We start from the raw sequence: 26,255 nt of genomic DNA, 5'->3' as shown, positions 1-26,255 counted from the left end.
GGATCCACAAGGGTGTCCTTCAATCTTTACGGCCATATGGGTGGTGAGCAGGACTTGGAAAGGCCCTTCCCATCGAGGTTCTAAACAGTTCTTTCTCCTGAAGGTCTTTACTAGGACTAGGTCCCTGGGCTGGTATTGATGGCAATCTTCAATGGTGGGCTTTTTCTGAGCTTCTACGACCTGTATATGCAAGCTCTTGAGATAGTTGGGGTGAGAGTGCATAGTCATGAGTGCCAAGGGTAGGGTTTCAGGCCCTTTCAAACTGGTTTCTTCACATAATTTAGCTAGTTTGTTTTTCAGAATACCATTTTGTCTTTCCACCACTCCAGTAGACTGGGGTTGGTATGGGCAGGAAAGGTGATGGTTGCATTGTAAGGCCTTCAACAGTTCCTTTATCACTTTAGCAGTAAAATGAACAACAATTTTACAACAACAACAGCATCATTTCGTCGGGTGGGACACGCCTCTAAACATCGCGAGAACAAACATACTAGAACTAAAACATAATTATATCCCATACATTTAGGCATTTGTATAATGTAGGTGTACAAATGGGCCCCATGGCTGGGGTCCCCCGTACCAGCAGTCACTGTGGGCATCTTGCCTGGGTTATGTCATTGACATAGGTATGACAGGTATTACTAATACAATGCCTATTAGCATATTACTATTCACTATACATTCAACATTCATTCTATATACACGTGTTAAACCCCTGAGCTGGCAACCGGTCAAGTCATGATTCTTGTGTCGTGAGAGATTCAATAAATGCTCATTAGTTACCCATAAAGGGACTACCCCTTCATTAATCTGTCTTAAATGTTCTTGGGCTTGCTCCAGTGCCCAAGATCCATAGGTGTTGCATACATCATTTCTGCTCGTTTCGTCTGAAATATTTTTTCCTATTTCAATTAATTTATTGATAGTCCCCGCATGACTTTCGAGCACGGTAGCCAGACTTTGGATTAACCAATGATGTCCCTATATTGAATATCATAGTGGCATCTTTTATCAGGCTGCGCTTAACGCGGTTCCCTCCCAAGCCTGATCGCATCTCGCCACTGAACTGCTTCAGTCATCAACTGGCGCGTCAGAGTTGTATAGAGTGCTTGGGTATGGGTTGAGCAGGATGATTCCGGATATATTCAAGACTACGGGTACCAGCTTATGGTGTACATTATCATACAAAACTTCTAATTAACCAGTACCAAACCATTCGTCGGTCCTGGATGCATAGTTGGACAAGATGGGTCAGTCGGTGTGGTTTGAGGGTCTTCAATTATCTCTACTCGGACTGTGAAAGTAGAGGTGGGAGGTGGCTGGGTAGTGGCTCTTTTGGGCGGACCTCCCACGCCCGATCTGAAGCAAACCCTTACTACAATTTGAAAGCACTTGTTCTCCTACTGTTACATTTATCATTCCCCATTGCGTGTCGCATTCGGCACTGTCCATGCTGTACCAAAGTTCCTCCTGCGGTGCAGGATGAGCAGTGATGATCCCCGACCTTGTTGCCAGTACTGATAGGCCCACGACCAGGATCGTAGATCTGTGGAGACGTTAACATCGGCTCCCGTTCTCTGGGTTACCACTTGGTCAATTGTTGCTCTTTGGATTTGCCTGTTTCCATATCCTTAATCACCTGTCGGTCTCTGACTTCCTTCCTCAACTCATGTAATTGCCTACTTAATTTCCTTTCATTGTCCTGTATTTTTCCTTTCAGTGGCCCTACACCTACTATAATGCTTTCCGGTAATTGCATAGCCCTTACCTGTTATCATTTCAAATGGGGTGAACCTGGTAGTCCTATTTGGTGTTGCCCACAGTACATTAGAATTTTGGGCTGTTCCCTGTCTCTTGATTGATGTTTTTTTTTAAAGTTCAGTTCATCCTTTCCACCATCCCTGGACTCTGGGGGTGGTAAGGAATATGAAATTTCTGTTTAATCTCCATAAGATTACACACTTCTTTAATGACTCTCCCTGTGAAATTAGTTCCCTGATCTGAATCCATTTGGGTAGGCACCCCCACTCCTTCCAGTTTACTCCCTCCTGCTGCTGTCTCATGTCAGACCTCAATTCCTTAAACAGCTCTACAATACACCTTCTTATCCTATCTTTCAATGGCTCAGTATCTTCACTTCCAGTGATGCTTCTCTCTGGGAACCGCTTAACTCTGCCTGTCATCAAGGTGTTAATCCTATGGTTTTACTTTTTGTAGCTCACAGGCACATTAATATAATCAGTAATACATCTATTTAGCCTTTTTCCAGCTTTCCCTTTACCTGTATCCATCTTGTGGTAAATTGTTGTTAAGTATTATTTCTCCTTACATTTCAATTCCTGAACTACAGATTGCTCATAGTTTTACCTCTAAGTTTTCTTTCCTGACCATGATCATCCTAAGGTTCTCTTGAGTTCAGTGTCTCTATTGTCTTGATTGTTTAAAATGTTTCCTTACTCTTCAGGCCATGTTAACTATTCCATTTCAACGGAGATCTCTGTCTCTAGATCTTTGCTTATCTCCCCCTGTGCAGTTCCAATGCCTCAGTTGATGGCCAGATTATCAAATTCATTTCCCTTAAAACAGTTTGTACATTATGTCCTCTTTCCCTAACTCATTCTCCTACATTCCACATACCAGTTTACACTTGCAACAGCTACCATCTTATCTTGTTCAGGTTGTCTGGAGAGACTTTACAATCCAATAAAGTATTCTCATAACAGTTTTAAAACAGAAATCAGGTATTGACATGTTTTGCTTCCTTTTCTTCTTCTCAAAGATTTTATTGTCTTAAAAGTAACCCACTAAATTGTGTCTGACCCTTTTCTTTTAGAATTATCTCAGATTCATTAACTCGGCCAAAAATTGGATTTCTGCCAAACTTTGTCAAGGTCTTGAGCTTAGCTTCATATATTGGGAACAGACTTACAAATACAAAAGCTTGCAGCGTTTGAATTAGTGCCAATTGTTGTCAGACCTTTTAAAATGAAAATTCCCTTTTGAGAACTTTATCAAGAACCAAACCTTAAATTTTTAAACTTTGTAAGAACTGTAATTTACACTATCAAAATTTAAACAACCTCTTTTTCATGTGTAATGATTTGTATCCAAGTTATAATTTAAGTATGTTTATCGACACATTCTTTATCTTAGATAGCATCCTAGTGATAAAGTAACCTGTTAAATTACACTGCACTTTACATCTCAAGATTGTCCCAAATTCAAATTCCAATGCTTTTGGAAAGCAGATTTCCTTTAATATTTAATTCATCTCTTCTTAAGAAACCCCTTTTTATCCATTGGAACCACCTAGACCTTGTGTTTATGTCTTTTCGTTTTCCTAGAATCCTTCTGAATTTCAAGTAATTTCTTTTTCTCAGAATTTTAGAATACTAACTCGTATGTATTAATCCCAATCAGCTTGGAAGCTGATAATGAGGGTTATTCCCTACTAGTCTGCAAGGGGGTGGTACAAGTGTTGGTTCATCTCAAACAAAGGCAAGCCCTGTTTTATCTTTACACTATCTTCAAATTATGATTTTTTCCAGAAATCTCAACTCAAACGTTATACTCAAAACTTTGGAATATTTGAATAAACTTTTCCTTTAATCTAATATGGGCTTTCGACTCTAAAGTGCTCAACTACACACACACACAAGACAATTCAGGGAAGAAAACACCTTAAAGCTCACATACAAATGCTTCATTGCACACAAACAAACACATAGATAAGGGTATGTACCGATACTCCTATAATATTGAACTTGACTCTAAACGAAGCTTCGAGTAGCAGTGGGAAATAAAGGGATCTTGAAGGCTCCACCTATAGGGACGTTCAAACTGACAAAAGCTCACATTTTCTCTGCTGCTGCTTGTCGACTGCTCATTAACCCCCTAGGGGTACCCTCTCTCTCTCTCTCTTCAGCACAAACAGCTCTTGTAACTTAGATCAATTCATTTTTTTTTTAAGTTACAGAAAATTCAGTAGCAGACTATCTACCTCCCTTAAAACATATTATAAGCGCTCAAATCTGTCCCAATTAAAAAGTTCCAGCTGGTGGGAAGCTCTCTCCTTTACGTTGAGTCCATTTAACCCAATCAGAAACATATTGGACAATTTCAAGACCGTAATGGACATACATATAAGCATTTGGAGTTCCCTTCAAAGGGGGAACCTGGGGTTTCTTTGATGTCATATTTCCCATTTTACTTAATAATATACACAAAAGAAAACACAGAAATTACTTACTTTTCACCTCCAGGGGACTCGAACCTCTGGGTATACTACTACTACTTTTTTTTCGTTTTCTTACCCATCTTCAAAGCTCCTGATTTAAGCTACGGTTTTGCCGGTTTCAGTTTGTTCTTAGTACTTTGCGAAGCGGGGGGGGAGTGACAGAGCCCACTCTGCTGTTGCGACCTCCCATTTTTCTGAAAAGAAAACACAATTAACAGCGTGGCTCGTTTCCTACCTTATGTGCTCACCGGTGTTTAAGAGTTCCTTAACAAGTCCTCCAGTTCCTTCGGTTTTTTGAGTCTGGTCGGTAGCTACCCTTTTTCAAGCACTCCCCCTTTCAGCTAGGATGCTTTTCGTCCCCCTTTCACCTCTCCAACTTAAGAGGTAGCTGGGACGCTATTTAACTGCACTACCCCTTTCAGCTAGGAGTCAGTTCATACTCTCCCCAACTTGGGAGAGTTATTCGTCCCTTTCTCCGCGAGGGTTCTTTTTTAGAGATCCGACGGCCCAGGATTTCAATCACCTCTCCAACTTAAGAGGTTACTGGACTTCAGTCGGATCCCATCCTCGTCGCCAATTTGTTGCGAAAAATGGAGTGAACACTCAGACCCAGGCGGTTTGTCTCGGAAGTCTTTATTGAATCATGATATCACGGAGAGCCCAGCAGCATACAACGGAGCTAGCCAGCACTCTGAGGAAGCATCAGAGTACACACGTAGTTATAGTAAAAGCGTGCGTAATTAATAACATTGAAATTTTATCTTTGGCATGCATACAATTGTTCTGTCTTAGTTTATAATTACGCAAAAACCTTGAGTAGTTACACAAAACCTTGAGTAGCCCATCTGGCGACTAGTCATCTGGACAGATAACAGATAGCATGACTAGGCCCTGTCTCATGTGCTGATAACAGACATCCTAACTTTGTTTCAAGGACTCTTGGTAGTTTGATTATGATACTTGTTTTTCTTCCTTCACAATAGCTGACAGCGCAGGTTTGTCTGCTACTGGTGCAAGGAGACTTTGTTGTAGTATTCCACTATGGTTTAACCACTTAACCCTTTGTTATTCTGTAGATGTATTTTATTCTCCCACACTCACACTGAACAATTTCTCCTTTAACTCCTCTCACTTCCTCCAAATAAAAGGTGTGGCTATGGGTACCCGCATGGGCCCCAGCTATACCTGCAGAGCCTGTTTTAAACTTATTTCTGCATATTCCCAGAAGAGTAATCCCAGTTTTTGATCTTTCATTACAGAAACATCTTGACATGTTTTTGAGATATAAGTCAAGAGGAGATGGGGTTATTTCATCATCCACCAGGTGTTTTGAGTGTGTCTGTGGGGTGTAACTGGCTGGATAGCAGTTCCTGTTGTCTTCACAGAATTACATTGGATTAACATCCCAGCACTTTGCATTTTTAATACATTCCTTTCAAGAATCCCTGTTTAAAGTAGACCTTAACAGCCCCCAGGTGTGAAATTCCATGCAACATCTTAAAGCAGGTCTGCAGCGCAATCCATATAGGAAAAAAATGGTCACTTAAAACGCCAGGCGCCAGGTGACTGCTCGTTTCCATCTTCGGTCAATGTCTTTAATTGTATTTTTTTTAAACAGGTCTTCATTAAATAGTTCAATATGCCTCTGGTTAGCTGGTGAAGTTGTCGGTATCACTCACTTGGTCACAGTTTTCTGATATTGTGACATAATTCAAGAGAGAAGTTTGGAAATACTTTTTCACAGCAAGAGTAGTAGAAGTCTGGAACTCTTTCCTACAAAAAGCACTAGATTAATAATTAAAATCAATCATTTTAAATCTGAGGTTGAAAGATTTTTGCTAGCCAAGGGCATTAAGGAATATGGAGCCAATGCAGGTGGATGGAGTTAGGGAAGAAATCAACAAGGATCTCATTGAATGATGGAACAGGATAAAAAGGCAGAAAGTCCTTCTCCTGTTCCAACTGTTCGTTATAGACTCACACTGTTAGTATATTAACTGTTTGATTCTGTTGTCTGGATCATTTGTAAGATGTTGGGTGTTTACTTCCAGTAGATTTGAAGATGTGGTGTCAATATGCATCCTTCACAATTATGTCCTGTAGAGACAAAAGATATAAAGATAAAGACTTGGGTTTAAATAGTGCCGTTGCCAACCTCAAGACCTACCAAAACACATGATTGACAATGAAATATGTTTCTTTTGAATTGTAGTCACTTGTTATTATGTAGGAAATGAGGCAGCCAAATTGCGCACAGCACAGTCCCAAAGAAAGCAATGTAATAGTCACCAGATAATCAGTTCTAGGGATGTTGGTTGAGTGATAAATGTTGCCCAGGTCATGAGGAGGACGGCCCTGCTGTTCTTAATTCAGCATCATGTTATCCTTTGTCTGCCCTTTCAGGTGAATATAGAGGCCAAAATTTTTACCTTGATGGGTGGGCGGGCCCCACCAGCTCGGTGGCAGGCAGGCAGTCGAACTCCGCCGGCGAAATGGGGCCCGCCGCCATTTTGAGTGGGCAGGCCAATTAAGGCCTGCCCGACAGGAAGCGCTATGCGCTTCCTGTGCGGGGGGTGGAGGGATTCCCCATCTGTCAAAGTGTGCTCTTTCGTGCATGTGCACTGCTTCTTGAGGCTAAATGCTGTCTCAGGGAGATTACTGACAGTGTCAAAAACATTAAAAATATAAAAATATAAAAATTATTAACATGTCCCCCTCATGTGACAATGTCACACGAGATGGGACGTGTTAATAAAAAGGACATAAACTTTATTAAACTTTTTAAAAACGGACATGAAACCTCATCCCACCAGTGGATGAGGTTTCATGTATTATCAGGAGCCCGCTGGGGCTCCTGGCCTGCCCGCCAGCCAGCCTTAAGGTTGGATGGGCAGGGTCTTTAATGATCTTAATTGGCCATTGACAGGTTGGCGGGCGGACAGCTGATTTTGCTGTCCGCCTGTCTTCCTCGATATTTAAGTGGACCGGGATGATGTCGGGGGTTCCTCCCGACGTCATCCCGCGTCATTTTCCCGACGGCGAGCGAGCCCCGCCCCAAATCGCCGACAGGAAAATTCTGCCTAGAGTTCTCATTTAGGTAGGTCATGGATACCCCTGAGGTAGTGAGTGAAGCAAAATGGAATCATATCAAGCAGAGGAACAAATGGAGGGAGCACTTGTTCAGACAAAGGGGAATGGAAATCTGGAACTCTCTCACCCAAAAGAATGCTGAGTCTATTGAAAATTAAGATTCAGATGGTAGATTTTTATTAGGTAAAGGCATCAGGAATAAGGAGCAAATGTGGGTAAATGAAATTCCATCATGATCTAATTAAATGGCGAATCAGGTACAATGAACTGAATAATCCAGTCCTGTGTCTATGTTCCTCAGTAACAGCAGGAATGGGAGATAGGTGAGGTAGCTGGGTACGCAGTATCAAAAGTCAGAGGGTTTTGACAGCGGCTTCTTACATTTTATTGACTCAACAAATAAAGGCAAACATTGTGGATTCTGAGTGCATTCAACACTTTTCACTCTCCCGTATACTATAGCTTAACATAACCATGCCTGGGATTGCCATCACATCTCTCAAACACAATTACTTATTTTACAAATTACACTTATCAAATTCGCTAAGTTGAATATTTGCTATGATCACAATGCTGCACCTAACATCTTGGTGTCTACTGTAATCTTGCCCCATCTCTCTCTCTCTCTCTTCCGATACCATGCCCTCTTCAGCGACCATGGACTTCTGTGTTAGTCCATGGTTATATTTGGCAAAGTACTGCTGTGACTTGCCATTTTTGCCCCATATTCTTTTTCAAATACTTGGTCAATTCCTTTAAATGCCCCTGCCTCAATGACCACTTGTGATCAAACATTCCATTTTCTAATAACGAAACTCTGAAAAAGTCATCTAACTTTCCTCCTGCATTCTCTTAATTACAATCCTGAGCTTATATCCCTTGTTACTGATTCCTCAACAACAGAAACCAATCACAGTTTACCTTTACAGGCTTTTCATAATTTTGAGAGCCTCTGCTAGATCCTCAGTGTCTTGTCCACATCAGTGCATAATAATGTCATTTGAATTTAAATAAAAGGGCTGTCACTACAGAGTTTATAAAAACTTCACAAAGAAATAACTCCTTTAAATTTGTCCATTTCGTCAGATGTGCATAGCTGCCTCATGCATCTGCCTGAACATTGATGACTGTATCTGCTCAGCACTTGAAGCATATGCTCATGAGTGTGCTGCAAGAGGTGTTACTGTGGTTGACTGGAGAAAAAATATGTGCAGTAAGTTATCACACATTTACTTTAAGTATAGGTGGTATTGTAACAGCACCATATCAGCAATATTATATAGAAATTGTAAATAAAAGAATAAAATATTTGTTGATATATAACCAGAAAAAAAAACAATTCAGCTGAGGCAGCCAGTGCCTAAGGCAAGTGGCAGACCATCCTGACTAAACAATGCATGAGGTCCCAGAGAATTTAACTCCCAGGCTTTATCTGCAAAGGCACAATGTCTTCCACCCACAATTCACTGAAGCAGCAAGAGTTGGATATGTGAGGCAGGAGAGAAACCTGGCACTTGGATAAGTCACCTGGAAGGGGTTCTCGATTTAAGGAAAGGGGCAAAGAGGTCTGGGGCAGTGAATTTTAATAGGATCCAAGCCGGTTGGTGGAGCCAAAACCAAAACAAGTTTATTGACTTGCTCAGTCTCATAGCTGTCCTCCCACACAACCCAGTGTCCCGGCTACCTGTACATTAACAGTGAAGTTCTAACCTTTTAGTACTTCCTTTATGTTGCATGGAGGAGCAAGGTGGGCCCCAGAGGTACACCACTCCTCCCTCTGACACCCATGAAATGTAAAAAAAGGTTAAAAAAAACTTACCTTTTTGGGCCTTCTTCTGGTTCTGACTCCTTGACCTGGCAGGGGAGCCACAACAGCTTCCCCACACAGACCTCTGTTTAAAATAGCAGCCGAGCTCTATCGAACCCTGTTGAAGAACCCCACTTCTCGGTGTCCTTTCTACCTGATCAGAAGACTAGATTAAAATCAGAAACTGCGCGAAGAGAGCTGGACCTTGGTGATAAAGTGATTTTAACTGCTGTCCTGCAGCGCAGGAAAGGTTAAATGTATCTTCTGTGCACTTGGATTTTCCAAGAACTGCTGACAAGATTTCATGTTAGGTGTTAACAGCAAAGGAAACTTGGATTAGGTGATGAAACATGACAGCATACAGATAGGGCCTGATTTGAACAAAGTGCAAGTGGGTGGGGTTTGAATGAGTTAAAATCTCGATTGTACCTGAAATACATAACATCCTTTGAGAAATCAGTTCATGTTTGAATATTTTAGAATTGTTAAAATTAGTTCAAGTTTCAGAAAGATCAATCGTTCATGTGCAAGAAAGTATGGATAAGTGCATTCTTCATTCAAGCACAATGTGGTGTATTTCAAAATATCAGTGTCATATTTTTCTGTTTTTATTAAGATTTACTTCTATGGTGCATTTTCATTGCAATTCTATCACTGGTATATGTGCTATTTGTTTATAGGAATAAGGTGCCCTGACACCCAGGTGTTTCGGTATAGTATGACAGCCTGTAACCAGACCTGCAAGTCATTAATGCAGTATGATTTTACCTGTGATGTTGACGATGTCCCAGTCAGTGATTGTGGCTGCCCTGAAGGAATGTATTTGGATGAAAATGAAATCTGTATTAATAAGACACAATGTCCATGTTATATTTCTGATAATATTATTAAACATGGACACAGTGCAACTGTTCAAGGTGCCATTTGGTAAGTAGTTTCCTTACACTCAAACAAATTAAGCATAAATAATGAGCAATATAGAATAAAACAATTGTTTTCCATTGTGCAGCTTTTGTAAAAGTGCAGTTCTCAGCTGTTCCTACACAAAATCAGAAGATTTCAGACAAGGTAATCTGTTTTCTTTCAATTACTTTCAAAATCATTGACACACAAAATTCAACTTTTGCTTCAATTTAATTGAATTCCTTTTTCTTCAGATTGCCCTGGAAAAGTATTTTTGAATTGTGATGGTTTGCAAAAACAGTGTGCAAAGTCATGCCAAAATTTAAATGTGCCCTGTGTAAGTAACATTCAAATATTATGCTAATTTGTAACTTCCACTTTGGACCAAAGAGTGATTAAATATTTTGAAAAAAATAATTAGTTTGCGATATAGGAAAAAAGATTAATTTAAAATGCTGTTCTTGTGCTAGTGGCATGTATAGCTTTTCAGGGGCCAGTTTAGGGTCCTCTTGTTTGTGTGAACCTAATCCAATTACTTCTAATTCATAAGAATAGCTGACTCCCTATTTTGTGCAATATGTGAACCTGGTAATCATTAGTATATTCTCATTTGAATATTGGGACCACTCAAACATTCACATTTAACTTCATGGATTTATTAGATGCCAGTATCCAAATTTTTGGCTTAGGCCAGGATTTTCCACTCCCTCCTGCAGCGGGCGTCATGACAGGTGGGAGTGGAAAATATCATGAGAAGCCAAAACAAAGGGCAGGATTTTACCCCCGTCGGGAGCAAAGTTGAATGGCGGGCGCGTATAGACGTGCTTCCGATTGGCGCCCCCGATTTGGGGGCGCAGCGCCATTTTACGTGGGTGGGCCAATTAAGGCCCGCCCAGCGTGACATCCGCAAGGAAGCGCTGTACGCTTCCTGTGCGATCAGGGGGGAATCCCAAAATCGAGAGTGCGCTCTTTTGCGCATGCGCACAAAAAAGCACACTCATCTCCCTGAGGCTAAGTGCTGCCTCAGGGAGATCGGCTGTTCTGTGACAAATATTAAAAATAGAAACAAAAAATTCCTGACATGTCCACTCATGTGACACTGTCACAGGAGTTGGGACATGTCCATAATTTTTACAAAAACGTTAATAAGCTTTTTAAAAACCTACATGAAATCTCATGCCGCCGCTGGATGAGGTTTCATGCTTTTTCTAATTCGCACTGGGGCTCCTGGCCTGCCTGCCAACCTTAAGGTTGGACGAGCAGGTCCATTAATTAGCTAAATGACTCTGTCAATGGCCTCAATTGGCTATTGACAGGTCGGCGGGCACACAGCTGATTTTGCTGCGCCCCTGCCGACTGGAAACTTTAAATGGGGCGGGGTGATGTCAGGAGTTCCGCCTGACCTCACTGGTTGTCATTTTACGCGTCGGCGAGCGGGTCCCGCTCCCTGCTCACCGACGGGAAAATCCTGCCTGAAATTTTATGCCATTGTAAAACCAGTTTGTGATTGCGATCTGCAGCCTTCAATGGCGTTTCCCGTGCCGCACGTCGGGAATGTCATTTCAATCAATTTGCATGCACGTTGGCATGCAAATAGAGTGACATGTTTCACAACGGTATATAAGCAGCTTGCACCTGGCGACCTGCGCATTGCTCGAGACTTCGAGGGTCGTTTGCCTCCATTACATCACGCAGCACTCACGATAATCAGCACCAGGCTTCGCTGGTAGCACCACATCGCTTTCAGGGGGTTGTCACAGACAAGTATCTACCTACCAGACCAGCGCCAAGGCAGGGGGTGGCTTTTAATGTGCTACAGGGCAAGAGCTCCACTGGGGGGTAAGAGTGGGAAAGGTTGCACTCAGACATGTGACTGCGGTGGGGGTGGGTCGCATCCTCAGCGCCAGGATGGGAGTATATTACAGAATGACATCAGCCACTTGGGGCCAGAACTTGAGGATCGCTGAGGTAAAGAAGCACCTCAGTTTACATTGTTGAGCTTGCAAAGACTGTCCTTGTTCCAAGCTAATGCTGATTCATGTCTGTTTTGCATTGATGCTGCAGAGAGGAGACCATCAGGAAGATGGAACCTGGATTTATTGCTGCCTGCAAAACTGCATACAGGCAGGGGAGAAGGAGAAGATTGTAATGGAGGTGCCTGGCTTGCCAAAGGGAGGCGCAAAACCCTCAAGACCAAGGGCCTGCAGGCCCCCCTCCAGACCCAGAGAATGAGGCTCACAGAAACGTTGTGTGTAGATGGCTAATAGACCAAGGGTGTATAGAACTCATATGTCTTATCTGCGGATGAGTGAGACACAGTGTTGTTGACGCCTTCGCATGTCCAGGGATGTGGTGACTCACATTTGCCACATTCTCCAGAAATTGCACCAAGGAGGCTGGGGGGACATCCATTTCCAGTGGCTCTAAAAGTAACGGCCACACTCAACTTCTATGCCAATGGCTTCTTCCAGGGCTCCGCTGGGGAACTCTGCAGCATCTCTCAAGTGTCCATGCATAAATGCATATATGAGGTCACAGGCACCCTTTTTGCCAAGGCCCATAATTACATCAACTTCGACAGAGATCAAGCAAGCCAGGATGCCAGAGCACTGGGCTTTGCTGAGATTTCTGGATTCCCACAGGTGCAGGGTGCCATCGACTGCACTCATATGGCTATAAAAGCTCCCTGGCAACAGGCACTCCAATACATAAACCAGAAAGGCTACCACTCACTTAAGTTTCTTATAGTTGCAGACCAGCTGTACATTATCACGCATGTTTGTGCCAGATACCCAGGAAGAGTCCACAACTCATAGATCACAGATCCTGGACACCTTCAAGGGACCGCACAGGATCCAGGGCTGGCTCTTCAGTGACAAGGGGTACCCGCAAAGGACATGGCTGATGATGCCCATACGCTGGCCACAAAATCCTGTAGATAGAAGATATAATGAAGCTTATGCCATTACCTGAACATTGGTGGAGCAAATCATAGACATCTTAAAGATGCGATTCCGATGCCTCGATAGATCTGGCGGAGCACTCCAGTGCACTACCCACAGGCTCTCATGGATCATCATGGCTTGCTGCGCGCTGCACAACCTGGCACTGCAAAGTGGGGACGACTTTCCATTTCAACCATGCACTTCGATCTGAAAGTGAGTAGTTACACATCAGGTTCACATTGTCCTGATGCTTTGAAGGATGATGAAGCCTTGGGAGCACGTGTCCTTGCTGAGATGAGGTGCTAACTGGAGGAGGGCATCCCTGCATCAGACGTCAGAAGGTGCTACCTCTTCAAGTGTCTCTTCACCATCCTAGTCGCAATGGCAGCCTACAAGAGCCAGGAGCTGTTACACTATCCTCAGTGGGCTCGTAGCTATATGCCTTCAATCTGACAAAGCTCCTCAAGGAGATCCATCTCCATCAATGGGGCAACACATTCTGTGTAACCTTGATAGTGAAACTGATAGGTGAGGCTTGGCCAAGGCAGCCGAAGACATTCTGTATGTGTGCATCTATTCAGAGGCAGCTTAGTCCTGTGTCACATTCTTCTCTATCACATTAACACCTGGCACTCAGTTAGGGATGCTTGCCTGTTTTTATCCTCACCTTACTATGCATGTGGACCACCTGAGGAGGATGACGTTCATCCACTTGTATGCCAAATATTGAAATGCCTCCTCAAGACACATATTGTGCCCTCATGGCCAGCTTTGGCCCATGCAAACTCCAAAATGCTCAGACATCATGAAGCCCTCAAGGTCATAAGTCATTGCTAGTAAAGAGCAGATTTCAGCTTTAGTACATCCTCGCTCCTATCCCATTGTTCCCCTCAACATTGCCTAAAGCTACGATGTGAGCTTCCAGAGCGTGTTCAAAGAGTGTGTTGGCTGCCAAAAATCATCATTTGCAAATAGTATCACTGACCGCATCAAATGGTGAGAGGCACAGCGCTGCGCCCCAACATTGCGACGAGAGGTTTGCGGATGCACTACTGACAATTGTAGGTTGAGAAATGATTAAGATTATGATCAAACGCCAGGGCAATAATGTGGTTGAGAGGGGCAGAGCTTCAGCACCTTGAGGTGGCAAGGTGCCCCCACTTATTGGTGAGATTGGCAGATATACACCTGGAAAGTCAGAAACATGGTTGGCAGACAGGAATGCACTCAAGCTCTGAGTAAGGGCTCATAGCATGAAAACCCTGCCGACAGATAGAAAACACATGAAGTTGTATGATATATGACCCTTCTCCATGCGTAAATGCATCTCTCCTTGTACACTACACCTTCACCTTCCAGGAATGCAGGTGATATAGGAGAGCACCTCTGCCTCAATCTAACACAGCGAAGAACAAACATGACATGACCCTGCAAAGCATGTGAACGAGGTCCCTTCCACAAGCACACTTACATTAAGGTCGAGGCACCACTGATGGTGGGAATGATCTGAAACAGGGGCACACAGTGTGGTGATACGGAAGCAGACTACACAGACGAGAGGCCCATGGTAGTGACATCTGTGATAAGTGGGGGGAGGGTTCATGTTATCACACCTGATTGACTGCAACACAGTTCACCATAAAAAGGAAGCACACGAGGAGATGTGAAAAGGGTGCATTTGTGAACATTATATACATATTGTGTACACCTGTGCCACGGTTCTGCTCCTAGATTTTATTTTTTAAACTTTCCTAACCCTACTGCTATGTCTGGGTGATACCCTGACATCCACAGCAGAGGCGGATACAGCCTCCTGAATGCTACACCCTGTTGTCTGTGATAACTTTGGTGAGTATCCCCCGGGGGGCTGAGACCTGGAGGGCTCCGGCCTGTTTTGGGTGTCCTGCTGTGGGGTTGGTGGACTCGCTTCAGCCTGTGGAGCTGAAGGTGATGGGGTCACAGGAAGAGGGGCATAAGACCAGCCAAACAGTCTGGGAATCACCTAAGGTGGATTCCCCTGGGGTGTCCAGCTGCTGGACCTCCTCCCAATGTGTACCCGATTGAGAAGGGGCAACTGGAGTGAGATTTAGATGCCCCCCCCCAGCCCCCCCTCTCGCGTAGCCACTGATGTATATCACCAATGGCTACAGTGATGGAGTGCTATTCCAGCAGCAATGCAGGACCAATGTGCCAGGCCAAGGTCTTTATGGCATCCGCCAGCCTACCAGTGTTGACCTCGGTGTGTTGGCATGCCGGTGCTATCACCTCAGACTGAACATGGATGGACTTCTCCATTGTCCTTGCAATCTGAGGAATACAGCTGACATCCCTTCCTGATGTTCCTGTGGTTGTCACTGCAGCTCCAGCAACTGATTTAGGACCGAGTCCGGAGGCTCGTCACCTGACTCTGATTCCGCAGATTCTTGGTTTCCAACAGTCCTCCAAGTGCCGGTGACCTCAAATGTCCCTGCCTCTGCTTGCTGTGGACCCCGATGCTGATCTAGAACTAAGTCCCATTGAGGTTGAGAGTCTCCGTGCTACTGGAGGGTGTAGGTGAGCATTGTGACAGGTATTCTATCAATCTCCTCTTTGGTTCTGCATCAGAGGTATTGTTGGGGCTGAAGCTGAGAGCCTGGCTTGTGGATGCCCGCAGGCACTTTCCAGAGATGCCTACAAAAGAAAGGATAGGCAATTAATGCATGGCAGGTGACTCTAATACAGGACAAGCACTCACAGCATGGTTGTCTGAGAGATGAGTTCGTGCAGGATCCTCACTTGGTTGTACGCTGTCCATCTCACTGTCGCCACAGGCACTGCCCAAGTCTTCTCCGGCCAGCTCGATGACTCAACTCTTGTAGAGAGTAAGGACCTTGATTTTGGCCACTCCACCTCCCCCCCAGGTTTGAGTCCTCTCCCTCTGATTGTGCAGGACAAGTTCACACACAAAGACAGTTGGAGAGTGTGAGCAGGCACATGCCAGGGCGAACAGTAAGGATGCCTGCCATGCGAGGGTGGCGAGTGCAGCCATGGACAGGAATGAGGATGCAAACTGCAGAGGATATGAGACCAGATGGAGATGTGAGGGTGTGTGTGAGACAGTGAGTGGTGATGGCCCTTGAACTGGCAGCATGTGAGATGCCAGTGACCGTCTAGTGGGCTGGCGAGTATGAGAGTTCAGAATGATGAAATGATTGACTTACCCTGTAGGCACGGATGAGATCATTCATCCTCTTTCTGAATTGGGTGGCTGACATCTGTGCTGCATTGCCACTGACCACCGCTGTCACTGCCTCCCAAGCTGCCAAGCCGGAATGGTGAGGTTGGTGGACCTCCTCCAGCCATTACGAGGGTAGAGGATATCGCAGTGGGCCTAGACTGCGTCCGGCAGGTATCACTGAATTTGGAGCTGACCTATTCCCTATCAGGGCCATCTCTCTCATTTGTGGCAGTCCTGGGCTTCAGACATTGAAAATGCTGTGCACAGGTGCCATTTAAATATTGCACCCGAGAGAGGAAATAGTCAGCACATGGCAGGACGGGCGAATCTGATGCCGCCTGGTTGTAACCTGGCATATTTCCTGTGCATTCATAATTAGTTAGGCAGGGAACAGATGATGAGGCACAGAATCCTGCTATTGCAGCCAGCTGGTAAAACGTCAATTTTCACACACACCACCGCACTTAATGCACAGAAGGGGAAACCCCGCCCTTAGTTAGATCTGATGAAAACTTTCCTGATGTCGAATAAGTGACTGCTACTAACTGTCCCCCTCCCTGCTGTTTTGCCTTACTTGCTGGGCTAGCTTGAGCCTCTTACTTTGTCATGGCCCCTTATCCACTCTGTGTCCATTTATGGGCACTGCACTTCAGGTATGGTATTTTGATTCCGGAAGGGATACAGTCCTGAGTCACCAACAGGATATAATCGATTAAAGAGTTAAGTAATGATTGGATAAAATCAGCATGTATTCCCAAGGGTTTTGAAGGTTGCATGATGACCTAATTGAGGTATTTATAGGATTCTGTTGAGTGGATACAGAGAAATTTCTTTCCTTAGGTGACAGCATGCAGAAAAGAGGGATATAATCTTAACAATTCAAGCTAGGCCTTTCATGAGTGAAATGATGAAATATTTCTTCCCCACACAAAGGGTACTGCAAACCTGAAATTCTCTCTCACAAAAGGTTGTGGATAGCGGTGGGTTAAATGAAATGATCAATTGTGAAATCAATAGGTTTTTTTAAGGTCAGGGATCAAGGATAGGGAATTGGAGTTAGTATACAGATAAAATGGCAGAGCAGAGCTCGTCAGGTTGGATAGCCTACCCCTGTTTTCATGATACATTCAGTCACCCATACAAGGCCAGCCATTGGAGGCAGTGATATGGACCCCTAAGCCAATTTTACATTCCTTAGTCTGGATAGGGATTTGGGATACCAGTAGAGGGCAGAGTATTGTGAGTGAGGCCCACCCCACCCCTAAAGAGAGCCAGTTTTCCTTGAAAAAAAAATTCTAGTTGGTTTCCCAGGGACAGAGAGGTAGTGCTTTTGCCAGTCTTCTCATGGTTAATAAGTGCCTCCTGACTAACCCTGAGGAACCCTGGCAGGGTCAAACCCTGGTGGGCTGGATCCTAGCAGAACTGTTAATATTACGACCAGTGGATTTTCAATCCTATAGTAACCAAAATGATTCAAATAAACACTTAGAAAATGCTCTTCAGATCCTGTATTTTATCTTCCTTGTTGCTTTCAATCAACACTTTTGCATCCTATAGCTACCTAGAATCTTTGGTGGCCAGTGTGCAGGAGGATTTTTATGAATCACTCTCAATTAGCCTAATATGAAGACCTCATTCCTCTAATTAAAACATTGAAATCAAGCTTCCACTTCTTTCTGGCAGGAGTTTCCTACATCGTTCAAAATGCCTAGGGGAATTGTACATAATGCACAATTTTGATAAAGACTCATTATGAATAGTACAAGAATTTGCCTTAATTCTATGTAATAAAACTGGAATTTGGCTTATTCAGTCAGTATAGAATGAAGGTCTACTTATAAAATATATTGACAATCACATTGTCTTCTAATATTGTCAGAAAACTTTACAAGTGCAGGTGAACTCCCTCAAAATCAGTTATCTAAAAACCTGAGCTGTCCAAAAACCACACATTTTTAGAATGTGCCAGGCATTTTAAAAAAATGTTTTATTCAATTAAAATGAACTTATCTGGACAATTCAGCTAGGCATTGCATGGCACCATACTTGTTATTCCCTTCGCCACTTGCACATTTTCAATTCCCACACTCCAAGTGACCTTTGTCAGAGCAAACTCCCAAGCCTGGTTGTGAAGAAGACTAGGATGTTTTAGTAAAGACTGCCTATTGCTCATCACAGAGCTTACTACTCCACTCTAACATCCTTACATCCAGTGGTGGCTGATTCTTCTTTATATACACATCTGAATATAATTAGCTAATCAATACCCAACACATGTTCACCTTATTACCTTAAACTACTAGGTATTTAACATCCATTAACAGAACCTATTAGATACTAACATCCTTGATCCTACCTGACCAGGATTGGCCCGAACCGCCTAATACCCAAAGTGCCTGATTGGAAAACCGCCAAAATCCAAAATCTAGCATGGCCTCGCTCCCTGGGCTTACAGTTTTGAAAGAGTGTATCTGTAGATGCTTATTTAAGTAAATATTATCCTTTATCTCTTTAAAGCCAAGTCTATGTGTTCCTGGCTGTATCTGCCCAAATAATCAAGTGGAAGATAGAAATGGAAACTGCATTCCACGTGAAGAATGTTCTTGTTTGTATGGTGATGCCTTTTATAACCCTGGAGCTACAATCCAACTGGACTGCAACAAGTGGTGAGATTAAATGCAAAACCAAATAATAAATAAAATAATGCACCAATATCTGCATGACATTATAAAATGTTTTGGCATTGCATTCTTTCCACTCTAGTACATGCCAAGGTGGATCATGGGATTGCAGTAAAAATCAATGTTCAAGGACTTGTCTAGTTTATGGAAGTGGCCATTATATAACCTTTGATGGACAAAGGTGGTTCTTTGATAGTGATTGTGAATACGTTTTTGTTCAGGTGAGACTTAATGAGGAAAAATAAGTTAAAATGTTGTTATCTCTGAATATCTGTTATTGATCTGAAATTGTTGAACTCAGCATTGCAAAGAGTTATGCCCCACTCGCACTCTAATCATTCTGTCTGTGGTCTCCTACATTGTTCTAGTGAAGTTCAGCAGAAGCTCAAAGAACAGCACCTCATCTTTTAATCAAATACTTTACAACCTTCCTGAGTTAACACTGAATTCAACAATTTCAGGTCATAACCAATTCTCCTATTTTTTTTTCAATGGCTCTGGTATTCATATTTACACCTCCTCTGGACCAATTTTTTTGTTCCTTACTTGTCCTATTACCATCCCCCTTTTGCCTTGCACTATCATCCTTTTAGTCATTTATTCTCTCCTGCCTTCCATCCTATCACAGACCTTCCCTTTCAATCTTTCTTTCCCTCCCCACTGCCTCTGCCTCTGTGTTTGTGTAAAACATGCCACATCTTTAACCTTTTCCAGGTATGATGAAAGGTCATCAACCTAAAACGTTAACTTTGTTTTGCTGCCTGCCTTGCTGAGGATCTCCAACATTTTCTACTTTTATTATAAAACTAGGTGAGTCAGGTCAGACTATATTTTGATCTCTATTTTCATTTTTAGACCTCCTTTGAAGGACCTGGTGCATTTCAAGTATTAGTCCAGAGCTTACCTTGCTGTGACAATGGTGTGACATGTTCAAGAGCGATCAGAATTTTACTTGAGGTATATGCTTTGATTTTTAATTATTAAGCAGCTGCTGTTAACATTTGACTTAAACATCTTAATATATGTTTTGAAAATATGGGTGTAAATTTCATCTCTATAGTACCGTCATCACCTGACGAGGTGCATAGTCTTGAGAAGGGCGCATCCAGGGTATCCTCAGCATGTGCTGGAAGCCAGTGACGGAGCATTATTTTGACGTCATAGTTCAACTGGCTGATGCAATGCCTGAATACTTAATTTGGCAAGTGCAAGTTCTACTCGATTCCCGTTGTCAAATTGGAGTTGGACTCCTCCATGCTTCTTGACAGTAACACGTGTCTGTTTGACAAGCCAGTCAATGCACTAAGTATCTCGGTGTGCATGTCCAACAGCACTCCCTGTCTGTCACCCCATTGAGATCCACATCTGGGTACTCTGCAACAGAACTTGGTCATGACCTTGCCCTCAAGTGAGCTGACAACCAAACCATCCTTTATCCCTGGCCTGGTTGCAGCTCAATCACCACATGCTGACTCCAAGACTATACTTGCCTCCAAGGTACGTACCATGCAAATATCTGATCTGGTGGCTGTTAGTGTCAGATCAAGTGACGGGACCTCTTCATTAGTGCTGTACCGTTTTTCTCTCTCCTCCTCCTGGCATTGTTGTGGTTGGGCAGGCAGCAGTTCTTGGGTATCTGAAAGCAGGAAATCAGAAGGGGTAAGGTTGGTGTGAAGGAAGGGGCTGGGCCAAGACGGAAGAGGGGAGGTTCTTGGTGGCACCGTCAGTAGCTTTCTGATCATGCAGGCTAAGGGTGAGGAGGGTGTTCAGAAGGGGAATAAGGCAGGAACAAACTATCATCCTCAATGTTCTCAGTGATGCCAGATGCCACAGGCTCTGAAGCAACCGGCCTCATGTTGCTGAGAGCCATCATCTTTATAGGAGGGAGGTAATGGCGTAGTGGTATTGTCACTGAACCTACTAATCTAGAACTCTGGGGACCTGTGTTTGAATCCCACCACAGAATTTGAATTCAATAAAAATCTGGAATTAAAAGTCTAATTGCCGATTGTCATAAAAACCCATCTGGTTCACTAATGCCCTTTAGGGAAGAAAATCTGCTGCACTTACCTGGTCTGGCCTACGTGTGACTCCAGACCCACAGCAATGTGGTTGACTCTTAAATGCCCTCTGAACAAGAGCAATTAGGGATGGGCAGAAATGAATTTAAAAAAGGGACTCAGGTGCAGATGGGTTCCTCATTGCGAGGAGCAATGATGTGCACTCAGGCTATTACCATGAAATTGAGGTGGAAGCACCAACCTTCATTGGAACCAGTTTGGTCAGAATGCAAATTGTGACCTCCATGTAGCACTGCTGGTTTAAACATAATTTTTTTTGGTTTAGACCTAATTTTTTTCTTCAATACATTCTTATAACCCTATAAAGCTATTTGATGGGAAAGTGCAAAATGTATATTTTAATGAAGCCCAATGCACAGAAAATATATATTCAATGCCTATTCTGCTCCCTTCTACTGTGCACCAACTTGCCTTGCCAGAGAGCGAGGGAAAAATGTTGATGATTGTGTTTTTGGGTGATGTGTATACCACAGCTGAATAGTTGGAGGTATTACAGGCAGCAAGAGGTGGGTGTGAGGCTGCTGCATTGGTAGATGTGTAAGGCTAATGTGGCGTATCTGGATGTGAAGTGTAAGCCCTGAAAGAGAATGCTGCTGGGTGATTGATATGGGGTGTGGTGAGATGAGCAGCATGAGAAGTTGAAGGTGTGGTGGATAGGAGATGTCATGTGAAATGCATTCGCTGACCTTCATCACCTGTATGAGGTTATTAGCACTGCTACCAGGCCCTGTCAGGCACTTAACTGGCCAGTGTCAGGTCTTCCCCAAGATTAAGGACACTGGGGGTGGAAATCCCACCCCTCCGAGAGCTGCTGGTCAATCAGAGGTTGGCAGCTTTACATTTCAGGCAGTGCCACCAAGAGCGGTAGCTGCTGCTGGCAATGCTGTAGGAACTTCATCCGGGATTATTGGTGGCTCCTTGGACTCAGGTGAGTGGGGGCAGGATGGGTCTCACAGGGAGGGTGTCATGGGAGAGTGGGCAGGGATTGTCAGAGGCAAGGGCAGAAATGTGGCTTGCAGTAGCCACCCCCTTCCCAATTTTCTGACCCTCACTCTGGCAGTAGGGGTCTTTGATAGAGGGACCTCCACTAAAATGCTGGGAGCAAACCCGACAGGTTTGCTGGGCAGCCTTCGGGAGGCAAGGAGTGGGCAAGTTTCCCCAATGGGCTGCTCCTAGCCCCCAACTTAATCGTGGGAGGTTTTTCTGCCACCGGGAGACTGATGCTGCTGGTGGTCTCTCCTGCGATTAAATAAGCCTGGCCACCATGTTTCCTGCTGTGACGGGCTGCCTTAAATTCAGTCCATTGTGATCCTTCTCTTGCTCACCACTAATGTTCTCTGGAGCTGCATCTGTGACCCTCCAACCTTCCTCTGCCCTGGAGTTCCATTTTCTATATTTTAAATTTCAGAAACTTTATTTAGCACAGTTTTCTTTCAAAAAGGTCAGACCACCTCTAAGAAGAGTTGGCTGACTGCACCACGTGGTAAATGCTAAATGCAGTTGCACCTGGCAATGAGGAACCCACTCAGGCTATTATCATGAAAATGAGGTGGAAGTACCAAATCTGTGGGTTGCCAACCTTTGTTGGAACCAATCTGGCCAGAATGCAAATTGTGACCCCTGTGCTCAAAAATGGGGCACTACTGGATTTATAGCACTGTTGGTTTAAACATAATATTTTCTTCTTTCAATACATTCTTATAGGATATAGAAATAAAGCTACTTGATGGGAAAGTACAAAATGTATATTCTAATGAAGCCAAGTGCACACAAAATATATATTCAATGCACATCGTTGGATTCTATTTAATTCTTGAATTTGCTAACGGGATAACAGTGATCTGGGATAAACACACCAGATTTTCGGTAACACTGACTACAGAATGGCAAGTAAGTATCCTTCAATTTTTCTTGTGTGCATGCCAGCATTAGCAAATAGGAATTAACTCCATAAACAGAGTAAAGGCCTTAATTGATTTTGAGAAATTGGCATATTTCATTGAATATTATTCATCAGAAAGTAATGAAGAATACCACAAAACACACTTTGGCTATGGAGTGTCTACAGATTCTTCAGTGAAGCTAAATGCTATGATAAATGCAAAATACTGTGGATGCTGGAAATCTGAAACAAAAACAGAAAATGCTGGAAAAACTCAAGCAGGTCTAACAGCATGTGTGGAGAGAAAGACAGAGTTAACATTTCGTGTGCGTATGACTCTTCAGAGCTAAATGCTATGCCAGTCAGAGGAATATGTTAATAATAAAAAAAGTTGTCCACCATTAATAAGTCTACAGTGTGCCTCTTAAGGGATAGCAACTTCACTGAGATGATTGTTAATTGAATATGTAAATGATGAGTAGAGAGTTAATTGACAAAAAAGCTGACAGTGGCAGACCAATAATTTCAGCATTAATTTCTTTTTGATTATAAATTTACAGTTGAGATGTGTCTGAGATTGATATAAATTGATTAGATTGATAGTTGACAATTTAGCAGCATTAGATAACCCATCTATTGAATAGATCAGCCTACAAGCTGGTAGTTGACAATTTTTCCAAAACTTGTACAAATGAGCCCTAATAAGCTGGCGTGGATAGATAAGATAGATAAGCTCTCGCAGGAAGGTCTCAGCCTTTTGATACATCAGATCAATGGATCTTGCCTGTTAGTCTCTTCATTCTGGTAGGTGTATCTAGACTAGCTGGCTTCAATCTCAGTTCAGTGGATCTCAGGAAACTATGTACAGCTTACTAACACAGTTTGTCTGCCTGTAACTGGCTTGTATAGCTATTCAATATTAACTTCTGTAACCTTATTTTCTGTTTTCAGAGATGCATTTTATGATTTTATAGAGACATACTTGGACTAGGCTAATAATTCCTACAGCTTGTACTAAAAAGACCACTATAAGATCTAGAATTAAAGAAATATTTAGTTGAAACACCATCTTACATATTTAGGGTACCCAATTAAACCTTTTCAATTATCTGAGTAATACATGTGATTGAAGAATTGAGCTGTTTTGGTGTCATCACTTCACATAGCCCTTGATGACCTCCAAATCTTTGAAGCAGGAGAACTGAGACATGTTGAATCACTCCTTAGCTTTTCAGGTCTTTGCTCATGAAGAGTCTCTCACGGGTATAAAGAAGGCAGGACATAGATATTTTTTTCTTTATAAATCATCTTTGGGCTTGTGACCTTTACGTTTTCTCTTCTATCCTTGATAAAAAAAATGCTTTGTTTGCCTAAGCTTTTACAATTTATCATTAGCCCTTTCCTTTCCCAGCATTCACTCCGACTTCATTCCATTTTGAGGATACACTTAAGGCAATTCTTTGCTGGCCTGCATTGCAGGGATCTTTGGGACCTATTGAAACAGGCCATCAACATACTCATTTTCTGTTCTCTAAAAATTCAAATGTAATTTAATTTCTCATTATACCTGTTCTGTAATAATAGCTTGGATGTCAAGGAGTCGTCACAAGCTAGAGCTAGGTGAGTATTTCTGGTCTCAGAATATCTAACCTGAGTGCCTTCCCCAGGTATTATTAACTGCCAAAATATAAATTAATCATAGCAGCTTCTTGAGTGGCTGGCAATTACGTACAGAATAACATCAGATTACCAGAATTACAGCTTTTTCTGTAAACTAAATTGAAGGGGATTCCCAACTTGGGCCTTGAATGATTAGCATCAATTGTAATATTTATCTGGGGGATTTCTGCTATTCTGTAAAAACTTCACTGCTATTTGTCTTTGCTTAGCAGAGTGCAAAGGGAAGGGAATATATTGGAATTCTTGCATAAACAGACCATCTGTCTTACACACTTTACTGGTTGTACACATAGATTGATGTAATTGAGGTCAGCAGTGGCTGCCTAGAAAGGCTGGGTGGTATAAAAATTCAAAGCGGTATTTATTTTAATAGTCACAGAGAAGGCTGTGTTGATTGTTAAAATTGGCTGCTTTAACAAACTCTCCATAACCTTGGGGTCAGCATAGCTTTCCAACACATTGCTTTGTTCAGAAGCCAATGCATGACCTCATGAGGTCAATAGATCCTGTGGAATAGGTATTGATAAAGCAGAGTTTTGTCACCTTCTGTGATGTTTCCAAGTTCTTACTTCCATCTGCTCTTCAACCCTATTCTCATTATCATCCTGCTCATGATTCAGGAACAATTGTATTCCTGTAGAGAAATGTATTCCTTTCCTCAAAATGCTTTAAATATTTTTAGTACAAACTGTAAAGTTCAGTATTATTAAGTGTAAGATATAAAATGTCTCCCAAGCTTGCCTTAACTGCTCAACTTGCAAAAGACAAGCAGTTTTACAATGCCTAAAGCTATGGTCCCCATTCTGCCATCTCACCTCTGGGACACTGTACTCTAAATCCCACATTGGTAGTAGTGCTGATTGTTGAGGGCAGTGGCAAGAGAAATAGTGCGGTCAAGCAAACTACCCCACCCATCCTATGTTTATAAGGTAAGATTGGCTCAAGACTAGTACCTCAATTACAATCCCTGAATGAAAATACTGACTTTTTTTTTGATGTGGAATCTCTGCTAGGCTTCCTTGCTGCCATATATTCCTTTATTTCTTCAGTTACTCCTGCTGAATCACTTGTTTACAGGTGGGATAAGCAAGGAAAGTCCAGCCATTGATCTGAGGCCCATTTTGTAGACGCCTGACCCAAGTAAAATGCAGCTGGGACTCCTGGAAATGACTGGTCAATGGCTGTCAGGCCTGTTGTCGGGGTCCCTGTTGTGGTCTTAAAATTCAGCCCTTAATGTGTCCTAACTTTAACACATAAAGTAAATTAAACCTTTTAAAGATCATATTTTATTGGACATACATCTAATCATAATGTAGCATACAGCTTAATTTAAACCATGTTTGTATTTTTGTTACCCTTGAGAACTTTTTTATTCATATATACAATGTGTACTAATTTTTTATTTGTCTGTTAACGATATGTGAAACTAAACTTCTATAACTTGTGAATTAATAGTAATATATTGGGCCCAATTTTAACCCTGTGCAAGTGGATGGGTTTTGAATGGGTTAAAATTGGGCCATTATCTTTTATTTAATTGGCATATTTTGTGACTTGACTAGCACAATCTTTAGTTTTGGCTGTCGCTTTTTTTCATTTGATTGTTGCATTTCATTATGAATCTTTTGAAATGGTACTTTAATTGCAAATTTTTGCTGCTTATATTTGACAGTATATTGCCATTATATTAAATGAGTTGAACTGTTGCTTTCACATCAATGCTATCAGCATC

General features: G+C 42.7%; 1 protein-coding gene across 1 annotated transcript in view; it reads left to right on the top strand.

Annotated features, from left to right (window-relative positions):
- The first annotated feature begins 20,272 nt into the window (after positions 1-20,272).
- Positions 20,273-26,255, top strand: part of LOC144687972 (mucin-19-like) — a 39,525-nt gene continuing 33,542 nt past the window's right edge. Inside the window, exons 1-2 of the mRNA XM_078554632.1 lie at positions 20,273-20,377; positions 22,666-22,851. Of these exons, the coding sequence (XP_078410758.1) occupies positions 20,273-20,377; positions 22,666-22,851 (291 nt within the window). The remainder of the gene's footprint in view (positions 20,378-22,665; positions 22,852-26,255) is intronic.

The sequence above is a fragment of the Cetorhinus maximus genome, chromosome 12 (genome assembly GCF_964194155.1).
Source record: "Cetorhinus maximus chromosome 12, sCetMax3.hap1.1, whole genome shotgun sequence".
NCBI lineage: Eukaryota > Metazoa > Chordata > Chondrichthyes > Lamniformes > Cetorhinidae > Cetorhinus > Cetorhinus maximus.
Note: the sequence above shows the minus strand (reverse complement) of the source record. Positions and strands in the feature narration are given on the sequence as shown.